At 49.1% G+C, this 14,589-nt stretch overlaps 1 protein-coding gene and 2 long non-coding RNA genes across 4 annotated transcripts in view; 1 reads left to right on the plus strand and 2 right to left on the minus strand.

The window, feature by feature from the left end:
• Positions 1–1,451: 1,451 nt before the first annotated feature.
• On the minus strand, positions 1,452–4,371 carry LOC309841676. 2 transcript variants are annotated; one of them, XR_014299245.1, is made up of 3 exons: positions 4,237–4,371; positions 2,110–2,200; positions 1,452–1,562 (listed from the first exon to the last, which is right to left on the minus strand). It is a non-coding gene; the product is annotated as an uncharacterized lncRNA (long non-coding RNA). The 2 variants fall into 2 exon arrangements; XR_014299246.1 differs by having other exon boundaries at positions 2,110–2,315.
• A 3,183-nt stretch (positions 4,372–7,554) lies between these two features.
• Positions 7,555–14,589, minus strand: part of MAB21L3 (mab-21 like 3) — a 45,868-nt gene continuing 38,833 nt past the window's right edge. Inside the window, exons 7-8 of the mRNA XM_082684961.1 lie at positions 9,335–9,462; positions 7,555–8,199 (exon numbers count right to left, since the gene is read on the minus strand). Of these exons, the coding sequence (XP_082541087.1) occupies positions 9,346–9,462 (117 nt within the window). The 3' untranslated portion in view covers positions 7,555–8,199; positions 9,335–9,345. The remainder of the gene's footprint in view (positions 8,200–9,334; positions 9,463–14,589) is intronic.
• On the plus strand, positions 9,790–12,475 carry LOC309841679. Its single transcript, XR_014299248.1, has 2 exons — positions 9,790–10,032; positions 11,470–12,475. It is a non-coding gene; the product is annotated as an uncharacterized lncRNA (long non-coding RNA).

The following is a 14,589-nucleotide window of genomic DNA, read 5'->3' on the forward strand; positions in this document are numbered from 1 at the left end:
GGATTTGAACACTTGCGGTTGAGGCTTGCCTTTGCAATCAGGGCTTGTAACTCAGGTTGTTGGATATTTCCTAGCCTCATTTCTCTGTAAAATTAGAAGGTTGAATGAGAGGATCTTTAAGATGCCTTCCAAATTTCAGATTTGATGGTTCCATGTAGTCTACCATTATTCCTAGAAAGTTCAGTCTGCTGGTACTGTCATTGGCCACTGGGCCAGAGACGGACACAAGCTCTTTGGTTCTCTTCCCATGGAGAGGTGAGGTCTGTTTCCTCTCCCTGTGTTTCTGGGCCACGTGGTGACTTCACTGCAGCAGCAATGACACTGTGGCAGTTCTGGGCACAGTAAATGGGTGTCTAAGGCAGACCAGGGTAATGTAAGGGGAAAGAGGGTGAGGAAGAAATTCAGAATGTTGGGGGTCCAAAGGAAGGCCTTCACTAGGTCCTGTCCATCTTGGCTTTATGCACACTTGGGGTTGGACACTTGAGCTGTTATGTAAGATGTCCTGCCATCTTGCTGGAGAGACGACGTGGAGGGGCCTTCTGTCTACATGCCCCGATAGCCATCCCTGCCAAGGTACCATGTGAACAATATTGTCTTGGACCCTCTAGATCAGCCTCATCACTAGCTGATCGCCACCTGTGATCCCAGCTGATGCCACCTGGAGGAGAATCACCCAACTGAGCCCTGCCTCATTCCTGTTCTACAAAAATCACAATACATAATCAGATGGTTGCTGCTTAGGTCACCAAGCTTAGGGGAGTTTGCTATGTAGCAGTAGGTGATCAGAACACTGTGTACACAGCATTACTCTTGTATGTGAAATTCTACTCAGTTTAGCAAGCAAATATCTGGTAGGTGTTGGAGCGAATATATACACATATACACATACATACATAACATGGGCTTGTGAAAGTGCATGACATTTTGCACTACTCCCACTGACTTTGATTTCCTAAGTCAACTAAATAGCCTGTGGATGCATTTCCAGAGCAAAATACACAGCCACTAACGAGGGCCTCCTTGAGAGCTATGCTGGGGCCCATGATGACCAAGGGCAATGTCGGCAATGTCAGGACTTGTGAAACGGATCTGGGAGGAGCCAGGGAATTTCACCCAGGGCTCGAGAAGGTGGAGCCCTTACACAAAGAGGGCTTTGTCTGCTCCTGAACACAGTGTGGCCATCTCTTCCGGGAAAATTTTCGGTTTGGGGAGAGATCTGCCAATTGAAAAGGGGGGATATGATTTTCTCCTCTCCCGGACTAATTTAAACCTCCTCCGATCCCAAGGGAGATTTTTAGTGCAGTATAATAAGGACACCTTCAGAATCACAGCCTCTTTTTCTGAACGTGTTTCTTATGTAAATGCCGCATCAGAGAAATTTCCCTCTGCTTGACACTTTAATTCTGCTTTTAAAACCTGCAAAACAGAAACACAGAGAAAGACACCTTGGAAATACTTTAGGTTTCATCTATTTTCCATTTTTACCTCCAGCTCCCACATTTTTTTTTTTCCAAATCCTTGTGCTCCAAGTCAAGCATATTTTAAAATCATCCTCTGTTGAACTGGAAAAGCAAAAAAAAAAAAGATGATTCCTGTACATTTAGGCTGCCCCAATCCACCAGAAGTATAAGGCACTTCCTAGTTATCTAATAATCCTCGGAGCACTGCAATGAAGTCAGGTGGCCCAAAGCAGGGGAGTCAAGGGACATTTAAAGAGGAGCCCTTTGAGGCCTAGGTGCGCCCCTCCCCCAGGCCACAGAGGTTCTGAAGGCAACACCAGTTCCAGGGAGGAAAAAGGCCTGGCTCCCTACCTCTCTTTCAAGAAGACTTTCTTTTTTTCCCTGGCTTCCTTGCCCTTCCCCACCACGTGCCCCTAGGTAGGACTGACCTCCTAGTTAGCATTTATGACCCATCCACAGCACCCCACAGAGTGACTATCAGACTATCATACGCCACCTTATTGTACTAATCACTTCATATCTAGTCGCCTGCTTGGGGAGCAGAAGTAGGTGAGAGAAGGATTATATCTCTTCTCCATATGCTCACACACAGCAAAATAACACAAATACACCTAATGAATGAATGGGGTTGAATTCCAACTCAGCTCACTTGCAGCACTTTCTCAGGCACGTTGTTTCCTCTTGGAGACCCGGGTTTTCTTGTCTGTGAGAAGGGTGAGTAGGAACCATCTCTCGGGCAGCTTGGAGGAATCACGGGCTAACATTGGTGACGTGCATGGCAGAACATGCTAGGCATGCAGCAGGTTCTCAGCTAAGGTTCAAGTCACTCATCTTTCCCAGACCCGCGTCCTAAAGCTGTGGCCACAGATGGAATGAGGCTTGCCTATGTCTTGCATGGGCACCTGCAGGGCTAGCTGCCCCTATAGTACTGCCCCACATCCCTGGCTGTCACTTAGATCAATTTTTCCTTAAGAACCTGTCTTCGAACTTGAGGACTGGATTCTACTTAAAAGTCAAATCTTTTTTTTTCCCCCTCTAAGATTTTATGTTATTTATTTATTTGACAGAGAGAGAGGGAACACAAGCAGGGGGAGAGGGAGAGAGGGAAGCAGGCCTTCCATGAGCAGGGGGCCCAATGCAGGGCTCCATCCCAGCACCCTGGGATCATGACCTGAGCCGGAGGCAGATACTTCATGACTGAGCCACCCAGGCAAAACTTGAGGAGGGAGGAGAAGGAAAACACTTCAGGCTGTTATTAGTCACTGAAACTTCAGTGTGAACAAGTCTCAGACCCTTCTCATAGAACACATTATAATGGAGAAGTCAGGTAGAAAAGGCAGTAAGGCAGGGCTGGGGATGGGATAGAGAGAAGGAGAGGCTGAGGAGGAAACCAATTGTTGGAACACAAAAGAATCAGGAGGGACTGCCTGGTACACAGGAAAACATTGCAAAGTCGGTGAGAGATCAGGGTTCAAATGTGAGCTTTTCCTGCTGCTGGCTGTGTGACTGGAGGCAAGTTACCTAACTTCCTTGAATTGCAGTTTTTTGATCTGTAAAATGGGGCTAATACTAGCTGATTTGGGAGTGCCTCTGGAGGTTAAGTGGAGCAACATAACAAGTGCTTAGTAGGGGCACCTGGGTGGCTCAGTCCTTAAGCATCTGCCTTCAGCTCATGTCATGATCTCAGGGTCCTGGTATCCAACCTTTCATCAGGCTGCCTGCTCATCAAGAAGCCTGCTTCTTGGGGCACCTGGGTGGCTCAGTGGGTTAAGCCTCTGCCTTCGGCTCAGGTCATGATCTCAGGGTCCTGGGATAGAGTCCCGCATCCGGCTCTCCGCTTGGCAGGGAGTCTGCTTCCTCCCCTCTCCACCTGCCTCTCTGCCTACTTGTGATCTCTCTCTGTCAAATAAATAAAATGTTAAAAAAAAAAAAAAAAGCCTGCTTCTTTCTCTCCCTCTGCTTGTGTTCCCTCTCTCACTGTCTGTCAAATAAATAAAGTCTTTTAGATTTTTTTTTTTAATTTGACAGAGAGAAATCATAGGTAGGCAGAGAGGCAGGCAAAGAGAGAAGGGGAAGCAGGTTCCCTGCTGAGCAGAGAGCCCAATAAATAAAATTAAGAAAAAAAAAAAATGGGCAAAAAAACCCCGAGTGCTAAGTAGGTGGTTGGTGGCACCATGGGGGCCTAAGAGAGGACTGACCACTGCGGGCTGGGTCCATCACTTAGTAGTTGGAGAAGGAGGCGGCCCATCTAGGTTGTGGTTATTATTTCCCTTCCCTCGGGCCAGATTTCCCCGTCTCTGCTCTGCCTGGGGCCAGTTGTGACCACAGTGACAGACACCTACATTAATTAATTATGAGAGGATGCATCTTCTCCATCCTCAAATCCCAGACCCAGGCAGAGGCGAGAGAACAATAGCATTTCATTCTCGCGGAGACAGTCGGCCTCAGGCCCAGCTCCAGGAAGGAAAGGGTGAAAACATTCCACCATTCCACTGCACGCAGGGAGAAAATACCAGTAAGTGGGAGGCAACTCCGAGGCGGGGCGGACGCGCGGGAGGCTGGAGGCTGCGGCGCAGGTGGGAGCGGTGCGCGTCCTCCGCCCCGCCCTCGCCCCGCCCCCTCTGCCCCCAGGGCGTCGCTCCAACCAGGCGCCGTCTCCTCCCCCCCGCCCTCCCGTATTCCCCATTTCTGTGCTCCGGCCACACCCGCTTTCTCCTGCCCCAGCCCTTCCCGCCGCCCCTGCACTTCTCCCGGTGCCGAGGACAGCGGGCCCTACCGGCCATCGCGTGGTGGGGGCCAGGGAGTGCGGGGTGCGTCGGTGCGGGAGCGGCCTTTGTAGTCCCTCTCCTCGACACACCCCTGACTCCTCCTCCTCTTTCTCTCTCTACTCCCTAACTCCTCCTCCCTTTTCTCCCCGCCCGCTACCTTCTGCTCTCCCCCACCTCCTATAGCCACCCTGTCTAGATCACCCCAGGGGAAGGCGGGTGCCATTCACGGCGATCCCAGCACCCCGCTGACCTAGTCTCGCTTTGCAGTGTGAAGCCACTCAAAGGAGAAGTCTGCACCATGCCCCTGCTGGCAGGTCCCAGTCAGCCTGCAGATGCTGCTCATACCCGTAGCCTGGGCCCGGCTTCTGGGCCTTCCACGCCTCCGGTACCACCCTGTGTGTCCAGTCTGGGCTGCCCCTCCACCACCACCACCACCACCACCACCACCACCACCACCACCACCCCCCGAGTCCTGGTAAACTGGACAGACTCGCAGTCCCCAAACACCACCTCTGAGAGAGCACATGTTGGGGGAAAAGAGAACTGTAGCAAAGCAAAGACAGGGTCCCGGCCTGCCTCTGGGTATAGAAACACCACAAAGGGCTCAGGTTGTTTACTGGGCCCCGCAGGGGTAGCGGGGGCCGGGTAGGAGTGTGGGATACTGTGACGGATGGACTGGAGGGGGCCTCTCACACAAGACTGCAGGTCCTCCTGGCAAGGCTGGGCCCCCCTAGAACAGAGTGGAGGAGACTTATCCAAATTCAGCCTGGCACTCTGGAAGCCTTTGACATTTCCTCTGCGGGAATAGGCTCCATTATAGGTCACTTTGCTCTAGGAATGAAAAAAGAATCGTGATCTGAATTATTGTGGAAAGTGTTTACCTAAAATCTTATTAAGGTTTATTTTTAGAGCCTATGTTGGCTGGCTTTATCACCAGAGACAAATTCTAGAGGGGTCTCTCTGTTCTACTGACCTTTAAGAAAAGACTTCAAAGACGAAAGGCAAGCAGGGAGAGGCCAGTTCTGTCCCTGGAGAGCAGGTTTTGCTGGCAGCCCTCACCTGCCTTTACAGGGGGGCAGCCCTGGTCTGGGTCCACCAGGCATCCTGGATGCACTCAGTAATGCCAGCACTCTGGGAATCCTTTCCAGGGGTGAAAGGCACTGCCCCTCCCTTCTTCCAAGAGCCTAGTCACCATAAAAGACAAGTCTCCCCCGACCCACTCCCACCCCACCCCACCCCAGTGTCACCCCATCCCCAGCAGACCTTAGGAAAAGGCCAGACTGACCTTTGGGATAGTTTCCTAATAACAATTGCTAAGTGCTTCTGACATGCCAGTACTCTTCCAAATGCTTCACGTACGGGAACTCATTTAATTCTTACATAAACCTATCATTATCCCCATTTTACAGATTAAGTAACAAAGTCACAGTGGTGCTGAAGCAATTAAACTCTGAGGTCACAGAGCTTTCTGATTGCTCTCTTCATCACCGCAGAGTCCTCGCTGGGAGGCACACTGCCTAAGCCTAGGGGCCAGAGAGTAGTCCACTGCCTGGCACAGCTGGCCACAGATGCCGAGGCAGACACCAGGCAGTGTGAGAGCAGGGACTTGGTGTCACACCCTTGCAACCAAGCCAAGAGCTGCTCTCCCTGCCAGGCTGCAGACCCCATCTCCAACCTCTCCCCCAGGAGCCCACCAGCAGCCCAGTAGCTCCCTCTCCATCAGACCCCAAAGTAGTCCAGGTTTTAACAGTCCTGGATTCCCAGTTCCCCCAGCTTTGCAAGGTGATGTGGAGGCTAGGAGTGAAATCTCCAGAGACCCAGAGCAGTGGCTGGAGGCAGACTCAGAGAGTGATGCTATGCCCCACTGTGAACCAATCAGAAAGACTGGGGAGGGGCAAGCCCTCACTCTGGAGTTGCACCCATGGGGAGGTGGGAGGAGAGGGTCCGGTCCATAGGAGATGGGGGATGAAATGCCGAAATTCAGGCCCATGGTCTTGCCATGACTCAGAGGACCCTTTCGGCACCATCCTTCTTTGGCTCCCAAACTGCCCCGAAACCCCCATGTTTGCCAGCTCCCTTTGATGTGTGTGGGGTGAGGGGTGGGGGGTAGGGGACAGTCCCCATGGCTGGAGCTCAAATCAATGGAGTATCAGGAAAGTTGAAGGGGCTGCTTCCTGCGAGAACAAAACCAAGCCCACAAAGAACTAAGCTGCCTCCTTGTGCAAGGCCAGAGCCCAGATCACCTTGGAACATTGCCTTAGAGCAGCAAGGGAGGAGTGCCACGGTGGTTAGGAGCAACAGTTGTGTGAAAGCCACCACGAGAGTGTGTCCACATATAAACACACACACACACACACACACGTGGATACACAGCTATACACCTCCAGCCTCTCTTGCACACAAACTTTAACACACTTTATGCTCATTTTGGTACCCTTCCATATTTAGACATGAGCCTTGACACATGCACACGCTACCGGGCAAAATAAAGACTACCGGGCAAAATAAAGACACCAACATAGCAACCAGTGAGGCTCCCCTCTGTGAGAGGAGATACACATCTTTCCGCGAACCCGGAGATGGGCCCAGACCCGGAGATATCAACAGGGCATTCCTGGGGAGGGTGGCCATGGCCCACTGCCGGCCGTGCCCAGACAGCAGGCCCCAGAGCCCGGGCCCTGGCACCGGGATGCCCACAGCCGTGGTTGGAGCGGCAGCTCTGAGGATCCTAGGAATGGGTCTGGAGGCGCTGGGCTTCCGGGAGGGATTTCAGACACTCAAACTGTGGGGTGACCTGAAGAGCTCTGGGAACATCCTCGAAAGAAAGGAGAGTTTTGTCTACCTTGGATTAAAGCTTCCACAAGGTCAGTGCTGATCCATGGTGCTGCTAGGCCCCACACTCTCCATTGGCTCAGATGCTAAGCATGACAATGCCCCCAGTTTGTTCTCTACGGAGACTCACACAGAAACAGCACCAGAGCTGGAGGCTGAATAGTGCAGGTTAAGAGCCCAAATTATGGCACCAGATGGCTGGGTTTGAATCTGTGCTCTGCCACTTACTGTGTGACCCTGGGCAAGTTACAGAACCTCTCTAGGCTGTCCCCTCAACAGCAAAGCGACAACAGTGGTAATCTGTACCTCCTAGGGCTATTGTGAGAGTTAAATGGACACATCAGAGCAAAATGCTTAGACAGTACACAACCAGCTAAGAACCTGGGGAATCAATTTTGAGAGCCTGAAGCCCCAGGGGCAGGCGACACGGTGGATGAGGAGCAGAGGGTGGGGCAGGGAAAGGCCAACGGTCTGGAAATGACCACAGACCTAAGTCTCTATGCTGTCAACTTTAATATTCTGGAGGGAAAATAAATAAGAGCCTATTTCCTCACGGGGCACAAAGTACTCAGCCAGAAAGCCGCAGAACGCAAGAACACTTTCTCATTACTGTATAATAATATCGAATATAATGTTCTCCCTTTCAAAGGAGCCCAGAGCACTTAGAGATTGCAGAGTCAGAGTCTGACTTGCGTGGGCCCTGGGCTGGGTGACCAAGGTGGCCAGCTGCCGGTGCCGGCCTGCTCTGACAGTGGGAATGACAGGACCTGGACCACAGGCATCTTGGGTAGCCCCCAACCACACTCAGGAGGAGGACTGAGTCCTCAGTGCTCCCACAGCAGGCCAGTGCCATGCGGCCAACCTGTCCAGAGAGGCTGCTGACCCTGGAGGTCACCACCAGCTTAGAAGCACAGAAGCCTCAGAGGGGCTTTCCAGAAGCAGGGGCTCTCTCTGCTTCTGGGGAGCGGCCAGAGGGACTCCCCACAAGGAAGGGCAGGAAGGGTCTACTTTTCTGTCCAGGGGAAGCCCTCCCCATCGTGTGGACTCTGTTCTGTTCCAGGCGAAGAAACCCAGGCGGGTACAACTCATGCGTGATGGGCTTCCCGCTTCTAGAGGTTCTGCTCCAGACTGGACCACACCTGTAGGAAGACGTGTTATTTGTGGGAGGAGTCGGGGAGCCTCTGAAGAATTGCAATGAGCCCGAATACATTCCAGAGAACTGATGACCTGAAAGGGTCACTGAAGCCAGGAGAAGTTGTCCATGATCGAGTGCGAATCGGGTCTGGTGAAGGCTCACTATTTTTCTCTGCTCTTAAATCAGATTTGATTATTTTCTTTTTAAGAGAAAGAAGGAAGCATGCAGTTTTTGAACTGAGGAGTCCTTCATGCTCCTGCCCCAGACCTCCTGTCTTCGTGGGCCCTCAGATGCAAACACACATGCTCAGACCCCTGGGTGTCTTCAGTGCAAGGGGAGGAACGCTGACCACTTCCTGAGCGCCAGCAACTGGCACCAGGGAACCTCATCGTCCTAGCACTTCTTGCCTGGATTTCTGCAAGGTCCAGGTCTCAGACGGACGTCACGAGACCAGTAAGACCCCTTGTACTCCTAGAGCTTAAGGTAGAGACAGGCACACAGCAGGTGCTCACAGCTTCTTACTGCCTTCCTGTGGCTGAGAGCAAATGAGCGGTGGCCCCCAGAGCTACATCTACCACGTCTGCTGAGTCTGAATCCTGAGCCAGCATGGTCCTGCATGCTTGGTATGGACTGTGCCATTCAGTGTTCTCGGCCACCTTCTAACACAGGTCCTCCTCTTAAGCACGTGTTACAGGTGAGGAAGTTGAGGCACAGAAAGGTTTGCTTCAGGTCACACAGAGACCGAGTGATGGGGCCAGCATTTGAACCTGGGTAACGTCCAAGCATCTAGCTGGGAGGCCCAAAGTTCTTGAGCATGGCCCACAGCCCCCCTCCAGCTTCAGCTCGTAACACTCTCTACCTTGTGTCCTGCTAACAGCCTTTGTGTTCTCTTCCCCTCTCTGTCTCTGTCTCCCTGCCTGGGCTGTGTTTTCTACCCACCCTGCACCCTGCCCTTTCCCCATTTCAGCACACCCTTCTCCTGGCTCGTACCTACTTCTTTTTCCAGGTTAATTTCACTTGCCACCTCTTCTTGGAAGGCTCCCCTTATCTGCACTCCTAAAGTCCCCAAGGTTGAGCCGGGTGCCCCTCTTTTGTGCTTCCATACATGGGGGCCCCATCACTGTACATGCAGCACTTACCATGGGTGCATTCATTCTCCCCCACGCAGGACTGTTGTCCCCTTGGGGCAACAGTGAGCACTTCTCCGGCATGGTATCATCAGCACCTGGCAGTCCTTGGTCGTTGCCTGACGGACTGTGACCTTTACCTGGACCACAGAAGAAATGTGGACTCTTTCACTTCCTCTCCTCCTCTTCCTCCCAACCCTCTAGAAATATGAAAATAATAATAATACTAAAAATAAAATAAAATAATACGAAAACCATCTTTAGCCACACCAAAAAAGGTCGTGTGCCAAACTGTACCTGCGGTTCACAGTCTGCCGGCTCCACTTGCATTGGGTAAGAGATTTTGAAACAAAAATGTCATCAAACGAATTTGGTGATTTTCATGTGAGAGCCTTACTGCCATTTCAAAATGGAGGGGCGGGGCGGCGGATGTTTTTGGTTGTCAAGGTGACTGGGAGTAGCAGGTGAGCAGCACTCAGTGCCCAGAAGCTGGGGATGCTAAGCCTCTGGGGCAATGCTCCAGGCAGTCCCCCAGAGCAACTCCCCGAGGAGCACAGGCCAGCCATGTGATGCTTTTCTCCCGCTGCTTTCCGGCAGCCATGGAGCTGCCTTGGGAATTCACTGAAAGAAAAGACGGCAGAGAACCAAATCCTTTTCAGAGCCAGTTATTTGGGAGTAAAGACAGGAGAAACGAGACTATAAGCCTTGAGGTAAGGACTCTCTTCGGTTCTTCATGGGATTTCTGGAACAGTGCGCAACACACACAGGCCTCCATGTCTGTTCATCTTGCCCATCGGTGCTGCTGAGGGCTGCAGAGCCTAAGACTTGCTGTGGCTGACTGGGTCTTCTGCAACCTATCCCAGAGCAGGGTTGGCCCTGAAGAGCTGTAAGCTTACTTGAGGAGCCTGAATGGAAGCAGGGATCCCTTAAAATAGGTCATAATCTGTCCTGAGTGGGCCAGATCCATCTGCAAGCCAGGCCCTGGTTGAGTTCACAGGGGCATGAAGCTGTGTGCTGGCAGGCTTCATCACAAGCCACAGGCAATGTGCAATGGGGAAGTTTAGTTCGCAATCAAGCCAGTAAGCCCAGAGCGGCCTTCAGAGCTGTCCACTTGACTCCTCCTTTCTCCCTCACTTCACCCCATTATACATCTGGAGTTCCTGCATATACCGCTATTTAACTTCAGTGAAACCTCACATTTTCTCCTCATGAAAAGGAATCAAATAGCAGTTTGAAACCATTACTCAGATGTTTGTAGGCACTTTAGAGGAATGTACTAATAAGTATGTAAAGGTTAACTCTTCCTTTGGAGTAGCTTTGACCATAGTCTCCCAGGCCATAGTAGACCTTAGTTAGAACTGGACACACAAGGTTGAAACTGCCTCTAGTCCCTATAAGCCATGGACTTCTTCACTCTCTAGGAGTTGTCATTTCTCCACTTGTAAGGGCAGAGTGACTGATGCCTGCTCAGCCTTTTCTTCTGGGAGTGAGTCTGGTAAATCTGAAAGAGATGTGGCCTGTTGAAGTCCTTTATGAACTATAAAGCACCATGGAAAATATAAAATCCCTTAGGAGGTCTTGTTTATTGCATAAAATCAGAATCTGGTTCTTCCTAAAAATTTCTCCTGCCTTAAAATTATTCCTCTTTAGAACAAACTAGTTATTTGCATGAGAAAACAGGTCATATAGACCTTTCATTTTGGGGCCAGATGGTAGGTGCCAAGATTAGCTACAATTTCATGGCATCATTTGGAAATTCCATGGTGGGATTTTGTAGTGTCTTTTATTTCTTCATGCAGTCGAGCTCCATACCAAGGTGTCTACATCTGCCCAGCTGTGCTAGGTGCTAAGATTGCTGTCTTATCTTCCCCATGTTGTGGCCACCCCAAGAGAGTTTATGTAACTTGCTCCCCAAAATTCAATGAGAAGTCAACCATTTTCTTAAAATTTTTTTTCCTATAAAATTAAATCTAGTTATTTTAATCTTTGCTAGGAGACTTAAAGCATATTTCCTTCTTGTTAAATCACCAACATATGCACAATCAGTCTTCAGTAAAAACCAAAATATGCAAGTGAAAAGTAAATTGACGGGAAAAATGCAAATTCAAAAATCTCAGAAGCATTGCTTTTAGTCTGTTTTCTTGCAGGCTAAAAGCAGACCCTGCAAACCAGGTTGTGCAGAAAAATGGGAAAGAAGGTGAAATATGACTGACAACCCCAGAAAGAATGAAGAAGATGTGATTATGGATCCCCTGGAATTCTTTCTCTGTGGTTGAGCTGTCCTGTGTCTCAAGAGGATGGAAGCTATTTTATTCTCACATGAACCCCTCTCTTCCTTGATGCTGTGAGCCCAAGCCCTTAGGGCAGGAGCAAATACTTTTCTCCAACCACTTGCTATTCCACTCTGCGTTGGCTTCAGTGACTCTAGCATTCCCCTGACTTCTGTAGGCCCAAGAGGCCCAAATCCTAGGGCTAATTCCACTCATGTCCACAACCCGGCAGCATGCTCCAGGGTTGGCCAACGAGTAGCTCTAGTGTTTTGAGTCCTTAACTTCCAAGTTCAGCTCAATTTCTGACAAGGCAGAAGGACAGATCATATCTGTGAGGTGGCAAGATATGAAGGAAGTAGAATACTTTTTTGCTATTAGCTTTATCTTTGTCACCCACCTTCCCTTCTCCTGGCCCAGAAAATGCTACTTATTTCTCTATAGGCTTTAGGAGCTACTTTCAGTTTCTGGAAGACATGTGTGAATTAAGTAGGCCAAGTGCAGCAACTGGTAGCAGGCTCAGTGGGGCATCATGGGAAAGTGCCCAAGGGCAGGGTGTACTGCCACTGCCAGGCAAAGTTCCCTCTAACCAACATGGTTCTACCCTAAGATCTTCACTATGGAACTGCTACCTATTCTTAAAGCCCAGTTCACACCCTTGACCTTGATCTACTGGGCTGGAAGAGACTGACCGCCCCTCTTTGCCCGCTGCCGGCAGCCCTTCTCTTCACCAGTAGAAACTTCTTATCATTGAACACCATGCATCCCATTTGTTTACCTAAGAGTCTTCATTTTCCTCCTGAACAATCAGTTCCTTGAAGGAAGCTGGATCTAAGTCTCATGCAGCTTTACATGAGGGGCTCAATAAATTAATTCATTTCTAAAATAATGGCTTTAGATTTTTACAGCTTCCCCAAGTTTAATGATTTTAAAAACATATGTGGGGAAATGTCTAAACACTTGAAAATTAAAGCATTTACAAACAATCCATTAGAAAGCCTTGAAGAGGGCGCCTGGGTGGCTCAGTGGGTTAAGCCTCTGCCTTCAGCTCAGGTCATGATCTCAGGGTCCTGGGATCGAGTCCCGCATTGGGCTCTCTGCTCAGCAGGGAGCCTGCTTCCTCCTCTCTCTCTCTCTGCCTACTTGTGATCTCTGTCTGTCAAATAAATAAATAAATAAAATGTTTAAAAAAAAAAAAGAAAGAAAGTCTTGAAGAAAATTAGAAAATATTTTCAACTCAATGAAAATAAAAACCCAATACATCAACATTTATGGGATTTACCTAAAGCAGTTCTTAGAAGAAAACATAAATGCTTATATTAGAAAAGAAAGGTGTCAGATTGATCATCTAAGCTTATACCTTAAGAAACTAGAATGGGGGGCACCTGGGTGGCTCAGTCATTAAGCATCTGCTTTCGGCTCAGGTCATGATCCCAGGGTCCTGGAATCGGGTCTCACATTGGGCTCCCCATTTAGCAGGGAGCCTGCTTCTCCCTCTCCCACTCCCCCTGCTTGTGTTCCCTCTCTCACTGTGTCTCTCTCTGTCAAATAAATAAATAAAATCTTTTTTTTTTTTTTTAAAGAGAGAGAAGAAAAAAAAAGAGACTAGAACAGGAAGAGCAAAATTAGGACAAAGCAAGAAAAAAAGGGGGGAGTACAAAAAAAGAACTGATACCAATGAAATGATAAATAGAACAACAGAGAAAAATCAATGAATCCAAAAGGTGGTTCTTTGAAAAGATCAAAAAAATTGATAAATGGCTAATAAAAAAGGAGAAAAAGCACAAATCACTGATATTAGGTATGAAAGCCTACAGGTGCTGTAGACATTAATGAGGTAATAAGAGAATTACTGAGAACGACTCTACAAACACAAATCTGACAATTTAGATGGAATGGACTAATGGACTAATTTCTTGAAAACCACAAACTATCAATTCAGTCATGATGACAAGGGTTATCTGAATAGTCTTATAATGATTAAAGACTTTGAATTCACAGTTTAAAAACCTTTTAAAAGAGAAATCTCCAGGCCTGCATGGTCTCACGAGTGAATACTCACAAACATTTCAAGAAGTAAGAGCAAGGGGCGCCTGGGTGGCTCAGTCGATTAAGCATCTGCCTTCGGCTCAGGTCATGATCCCAGGGTCCTGGGATGGAGTCCCAGAATGGGGCCTTGCATTGGGCTCTCTGCTCGGCAGGGAGCCTGCTTCTCCCTCTCCCTCTGCCTGCAGTTCCCCCTGCTTGTTCTCTCTGTCAAATAAATAAATAAAATCTTTAAAAAATTAAAAAAAAAAGTAGAAGGGCAAATAAGGAAGAGCACTCCCCAACTTGTTTCAGCAGCCAGCATTATCCTAAGACCAAAGCCACATAGTGACAACAGAAAACTTCATATCCATATCCCTCGTGAACATAGATGCAAAAATCCTCAACAAAATATTAGCAGATTGAGCCAGCAAAATATGAAAATAGTAATGCGTCGTGACTAAACATCCTTCAGTGACTGAATGGGGCAATGATACTCCATATTCTCACTCTGGTGATGGTTACACAAATCTGTACATGTGTTAAAATGCACAGAACTGTACACACACACACACATACCAGGTGATTTTACTGTACGTCAGTTTCTAAAAGTGTAAAAAAATAGGTGTGTTCTGTGTGTGTGTTAGCTCTCTGGTGATGGGCACTAGCTTTGTACTATACCTTCACCAAAGTGCTTTCAGATATGTTTCACATAATTTTCTCACCAGCAATCACACGAGATGTGTGTTACTGGTCTCATTTTACAGATGGGGAAACTGAGTCTTAGAGGGGGGAATGTCTTCACACATACTAAGGAGCAAGTCAAGCCACAGGTCGAGGTCCTCAGTGGAAAGTCCCTGTCAGCAGGGTTCCTGCGAGCTCCCTTTGGCTCTCTGTTTTCATCCCAAATGGTGGTGGCAGGGAAATCCTGTGTACCCCCTGCCATGCTGCACCCCCTCATGGAAAGCGAATGCA

The sequence above is a fragment of the Mustela nivalis genome (assembly GCF_964662115.1).
Source record: "Mustela nivalis genome assembly, chromosome: 10".
Lineage (NCBI taxonomy): Eukaryota > Metazoa > Chordata > Mammalia > Carnivora > Mustelidae > Mustela > Mustela nivalis.